Source organism: Erpetoichthys calabaricus, chromosome 3 (genome assembly GCF_900747795.2).
Source record: "Erpetoichthys calabaricus chromosome 3, fErpCal1.3, whole genome shotgun sequence".
In the NCBI taxonomy this organism is placed as follows: domain Eukaryota; kingdom Metazoa; phylum Chordata; class Cladistia; order Polypteriformes; family Polypteridae; genus Erpetoichthys; species Erpetoichthys calabaricus.
The window spans coordinates 58,655,577-58,661,895 of NC_041396.2; the positions used below are offsets into that span (position 1 = coordinate 58,655,577).

Consider the following 6,319-nt stretch of genomic DNA (forward strand, 5'->3'; position numbering starts at 1 on the left):
CTATTAGTTGTTCACTTTTGAAATGCATCTTAGATAAAGGGGATTATGAGGAAGGACTTGAACAGAAAATATGCAGATGGTGTGGTACTATCTATATATATATCATACCCACAGAATTCTGTTCCTGCAGTTCTAATAGCACTAGCAGAATTTCAAATGATATCTGGACTCAAAATTAATTTGAATAAAAATGTGTCTTTTCCAGTGAACTCTCTAGCACACAACATTATATCGGGAAGCTTCCCATTTGTCATTGCAGATCAGTTTAAATACCTAGGGGTAAACATCACAAAATAATATAAAGGTCTTTTTCAACAAAATTTAGCTGTCTCCTTGGAAAAACTTAAACGAGATGTGCATAGATGGTCTACTCTCCATTTCACTTTAGCTGAGAGAATTAACACTGTCAAGCTGAATATTCCTCCTAAGCTTCTTTTTCTATTTCAAAGCATCCCCATATACATTAACAAATAATTTTTTAAGAAATTAGATTCAGTCATAACCTCATTTATTTGGAACTGAAAACATCCATAATCTAAAGAGCAACCCTACAACGACCTAGAATAGAAGGTGGCATGGCTCTACCAGGGTGGGATATATACAAGCTATAAAAACCTGGGCATTGACACAAATAGATGAACAGACACAAGCTTGGTTTGCAATAGAAATACAATCCTGTATTACTTGTTTATATTCCTTGGTTTGTACCCAAGTAAATACAAGTTATCATCAATATATTAACAACCCAGTTTTCCTTCATTCACTCAGAATATGAAACCAATGTAGGAAGCACTTCAAGATAGAGAAGCTTTTATGTGTAACAGCTCTACACAGTAAACACCTTTTTCCACCGTCTCAAACTTATACAGTTTTTAATGTTTGAAAACAGTCTGCAGCAAACACCTTTTTCCACCGTCTCAAACTTATACAGTTTTTAATGTTTGAAAACAGTCTGAGATTAAATCATTTAGAGAGTTGTATATAGATCATGTATTTGCGTCCTACAATTACTCTTCAAATTTAAATTCTCATCAACACAATTTTCCCATTATGTCTAAATTTTAAACTTCGCTAAACAAAAGCTGCCCAATTTTTCTCACTCTCCCACCTATTTCTATTAACATCATTCTGGACCAAAATCTTTAAATGCCTATTAGACAGCCTTGGTATCACAATCCCTCCTAATCCACTAACAGCTGTGTTTGGTGTACTCCCAGATGGTCTTAAGGTGGAGAAGGACAAACAAACTGTAATTGCCTTTACTTCACTACCAGCACGTAGACATATCTTGCTGACCTGGAAGAATCCTATGCCACCTGTTTCAAGTCAGTGGGTAACTGATGTTATATATTATTTTTAAAATTGGAAAAAAACAAATTCTCACTTAGAGTATCTATTCAAAACTTTTTTAAAACCTGACAAGATCTAATCAGTAACATTTTAGAATAAGCATTTATATTGGGGAAAACACAGTGTATTGCTTAGATTTTTCTTCTTTTTAAGACAAATGGATTCCCTTGAAAGCCAAACAAAATTTATTGATGGAGCAGCAGCAAAGTATGCAAGTGAAAGTGCTTTCAGTATTGAAAGAGGTCATTGGTATAGATCAGGGGTCCTCAGTCACAGTCCTGGAGGGCCGCAGTGGCTGTAGGTTTTTGTTCTAACCCAGTTGCTTAATTAGAAAGCAATTCTTGCCAATAATTTAATTTCATGGTTTGTTAGTGCTTTAACTCTGCTGTGTCAGGTCATTCTCATATCCTAGATTTTCTTCCCCTTTCTAAGGATATCATCCAAATGATTTGAAGGCTAAAATGGATGAGTAATTCTCAGTCCTTTATTTTTTTCTCTTCACTTTCCTTCCAAGTATTTAATTAAATCAAACAGTGCATGATAAAAACACAAAGGTGTAAATGGAAACAAGCTCAATGGAGAAATGCTTGTCTCTTTTGTCATTTGCATGTTATTGCTAATTAGGAGCAATTAAAAACCAAGAATACAGCTGTTTAAGACTAAAGTAAGCAATATGGGTTCAAATTCTAGCGAGACAACTAAAGTGAAGCAGAAGTGTTACTTGAGCAATAAGTGCTTCTCATTAAGCAACTGGGTTGGAACAAAATCCTGCAACCACTGCGGCCCTCCAGGACCGTGATTGAGGACCCCTGGTATAGATATTGCCATGGGGAGTTAGATGTTTTCCTCCATACAGTATGTAGAAGTTCATTAGAAAATTAAAGGTTACATACATATTACATATATTTTTGCATAAGAATATTAATGCTGATTAGTGAAATTAGTTGGTTAAGATTTACAGGACTTGAAGCTGTAATGAACAATATATGTATGAAAGAATAGTTAAACTTAATTGTGAAGTTTTTATCCAAACAAGGTAGCAAATGACATGTAACTTATGATTTTATCTCAGATGAATGGTTACAGTTTCTACATATAAGAATGAAAAATATTAATAAAAAAGGTTGTTAAATCATGGATTTAATGTATTAAACTCAATAATTAATTAGAAAGTGCTTATGTCTTATGCAAATGACCAAAGTCTAGGGAATTTTTTGTCTATTTTCTTTTGTAGTTTAATTTTTATATATTTAATGTAAATATTGGCTTTTTTAACTAGGCTAATTTATTTTAGTAAATAATGTAAAATAGAAGTTGAGATTCTTCTATATATTTTTTTATTTCTTAATGAAGAGAAATTTTAAAATTATTTTAATAAAGCCGTGACATTCTAAATACATTTATTTCCTTTAGAAAGTATACCGAGGTGTAGGCACCAATCCTTATTGAAGATGTAGATGGCATAACAGAACATGAGTCTGTGGACATTATGGAGTGGTAAGGTTCAAAGTGGTTTAGGAAAAATGTAATATTTTTAACATTTTTATATTTAAAATACTACAAATGATTTGTAGCCTATTACCACAGATGTGATTATACATGATTTCAATCTCACCCTGATCATAAACATGTGAGGCTAACTCAGGAGTTTAAGTTAACTCCTAATGATGGGTAACCCCACAGTGCAGAACTAGATGAAGTAGTATGATAATGTCGGGAGGAAGTTGCCCATGATTCCCTTCCTTCACTCCTGCCTAAAGCTATAGTAAATTAGAACAAACTTACAGGTTATTTTTTTACCATAATATTTATTGTATTATATGGTTTTACTCTTTTGTCTTATATTGTACTTTGAGTCAACATCTGTGTATTTTATGCTTTTTTTTATTTTTAGCCGTGGTATGCATTCACATTTCCTCTTAAAGTAAATAAATCTAATAAAGCAAATCTAATCTAAATATGTGTGTACTATTTTAATTAATTGTTGATTCTCCTATATCTGTCATTCAGCAGTTCAACAGAGCACAATATCCCAGTGGAACAAATCTTGGCTGAACTTGCCAAACAAATTCACTCTAACAAGGTGTCAAGATTCATTTAAATTGCGGGGATATCTGGGATGGAGATCTCCGTGGATTTAGACGAAGCACTTATTCTTTGTAAAATTTACTGATGATTATGGCAATACTAAACATGCAGTTGATGCTGTTGGATGAAAAAGAGAGTTTCTTCAGCTTTTAATTCAGAATTTACAGCATCCAAGAATTTTTGAAGGTAAAGAAAATGAAAAATGTTTAAGGTGCAACAAAACAGGTAAGTATACAACAGTGCAGTTTAACCTGGACAGTGATTTTTGGCTCTGCCCAAATTTGCATAAGCAATATGTTAAGAGAATTAGAGCCTACACATAAATAAAAAGTATGACTTTTCCAGATTTAATTTGTATCTAATTTGTATCTTACAGAAGTGAACCTGGTTCCTGAAACATATTTATATATTAGCAATATGGAATTGTGTTTTGTTTTAATCTACCGAAAATGTATGACTTTTCCAGATTTTTATTTTATTGATTTTATTGTAATCACACAACATTCCATACAAATAGATCAATTTTAACAAAAATACGATTGAAAACAAATCAACTCCCACCCCTGAGAAAGAGAGCATGGCCAGCAGAGTAAAACTTGAAGCTAGTGAAAATAAGTAAATAGATGAATTAATAAGTGAATAAAGATAAATGGAGAATTAAAAGAAATGGGAGAGAATCTGCTTCCTCAGTGCTTTAAAAGCTTATTCTAAAATGCTATTGATTAGATCCTGCCATGTTTTGAAAAAGTTTTGCACAGATTCTCTAAGAGAAATTTGATTTTTTCCAATTTCAAATAGTATAAAACATCAATTTCCCACTGACTTAAAATAGGAGAGTTAGACTCATCTTGCTCAACTGGAAGAATCCTATGTGCCAATAGTGTAGTAAAGGCAATTACAGTTTGTTTGTCCTTCTCCACTTTAAGACCATCTGGGAGTACACCAAACACAGCTGTTAATGGGTTAAGAGGGATTGTGACACCAAGGCTGTCTGAGAGGCATTTAAAGATTTTGGTCCAGAATGATGTTAATTTGGTGTAGGCCCAAAACATGTGACCCAGTGAGGTTGGAACTTGATTGCAGCGTTCGCAGGTTGACTTTTCCAGATTTAATTTGTATCTAATTTGTATTTTACAGAAGTAAACCTGGTTCCTGAGACATATTTATATATTATCAATAGGGCTGCACGATAACAGAAAAAATGATTATCACGATTATTTTGCTCAAAATTTTTATCACGATTAATAATGACGATTATTCCTTTGGTAATGAACTTTTATTCACTTGTGTATTCTTATTGCACTTTACAGCCACAAATAAAGAAAAATAAACAAACCGAACATGTTTAGAATGGAGAGTTTTTCTTAGCTGTGGTAAATAAATAAAATTAAACTGCCTCTTTTACATCAACTTGTAATAAAATCAAATACGAATAAAAAATCTTTACAACATGTTACAGATTTTTGGCTAAGAACACAAGCCTGTCAACTTGATCGGGCTTTAGGGAAGACCGCAAGCAAGTAACTACATTTCCACCGGAACTAAAAGCCCTCTCTGAAGGAGAGCTTGTGGCTGGTATGCACAAGTATTTTTTTGCCACTTTTGAAAGCCTTGGGTAGATCTTTTCATGTTCTTTCCACCATTTTAATGGGTCCCCCTCACTATCCAGGTAGCTTGACTGCAAGTAAGATTCCAGCTCACAGGCTACACTGGATTTCTGGTTGTTAGGTGGCAAGGCTTGTTCAGCAGTTTTAAAGTAGCTTCCTAAAGTCATCTTTTTCTTTGGGGCACATCCAGCTTCAGCATCCTCCTCGCTGGTCTCTTGTGCTGTTTCTTGGGGTGGCACCTAAACACAGAAAAAGGCATTTAGAACAAATTTAACTAATTGAGACTCAAAACACTAATATAGATCTCAGTGCAGCTCATTTTTATTACCATCATTGCCAAAGTCTGCATCTCAGCTTTGAGTCTGAATTGAATTGTTGTTTTGTTGTCCTCAGCCGTGTAGCTCATCTTAAATCGTGGATCCACCGTAGATGTCATGTCCAATAGAGCTTGGATGTCTGGGTCACTGTATTTTTCATTTAGGTACTCCAAAATTTTAGACTTGATTGCTCTTGACAGGTCAGTATCATCATCCTTAACTTTCAAGATTGATGCGTTGAAAAGATGAAGAACTGGCTTAACAAATGACACGCTGATGTACTTCTCGCCAGACAGTGCATCCATCCATCCATCCATCCATTATCCAACCCGCTGAATCCGAACACAGGGTCACGGGGTTCAGCTGGAGCCAATCCCAGCCAACACAGGGCACAAGGCAGGAAACAATCCTGGGCAGGGTGCCAACCCACCGCAGGACACACACAAACACACCCACACACCAAGCACACACTAGGGCCAATTTAGAATCGCCAATCCACCTAACCTGCATGTCTTTGGACTGTGGGAGGAAACCGGAGCGCACGGAGGAAACCCACGCAGACACGGGGAGAACATGCAAACTCCACGCAGGGAGGACCCGGGAAGCGAACCCAGGGACAGTGCATCTGTAAAATTAATTAGAGGGTGCAAGGATTTGTTGATTGCCTCTAGTACATCCATGTCCTGCCATGTTTGGATAAGATGACGAGACTTCTTGTCAGAGGACAGGACATGTGCAATGGCCTTTTGCTGCTCGATGATTCTCTCTATCATGGCCTGACGTGATCCCCACCTTGTTGGACACTCTGTTTTCAGTGAGTGCTCTGGGAGTTTCATCTCCTTTTGTGCAGCTAAAAACTCTCTCTTACGCTTCCAGCTGTAAGAGAAGGAGATCACCAACTTTTTACAGAGCCCCACAGCCCGGTCAGTTCTTGGATCCTTCATGGCATTCTCTTCA

At 35.7% G+C, this 6,319-nt stretch overlaps 1 protein-coding gene across 1 annotated transcript; it reads right to left on the reverse strand.

The window, feature by feature from the left end:
• Positions 1–4,699: 4,699 nt before the first annotated feature.
• LOC114649656 (E3 SUMO-protein ligase ZBED1-like) lies at positions 4,700–5,407 on the reverse strand. The gene is made up of 2 exons (XM_051925599.1): positions 5,374–5,407; positions 4,700–5,284 (listed from the first exon to the last, which is right to left on the reverse strand). The coding sequence occupies exons 1-2, from the start codon at positions 5,392–5,394 to the stop codon at positions 4,892–4,894; spliced, it is 414 nt and encodes a 137-aa protein (XP_051781559.1). The 5' UTR covers positions 5,395–5,407; the 3' UTR covers positions 4,700–4,891.
• Between the last annotated feature and the right edge of the window lie 912 nt (positions 5,408–6,319).

Bases quoted from the DNA above. Each gene is read 5' to 3' on its own strand.
- LOC114649656 (XM_051925599.1), bottom strand. From the start codon at position 5,394: ATGCAGACTTTGGCAATGATG. The intron at 5,285-5,373 runs GTAATAAAAATG...TTCTGTGTTTAG, and splicing joins TGCAGACTTTGGCAATGATG to GTGCCACCCCAAGAAACAGC.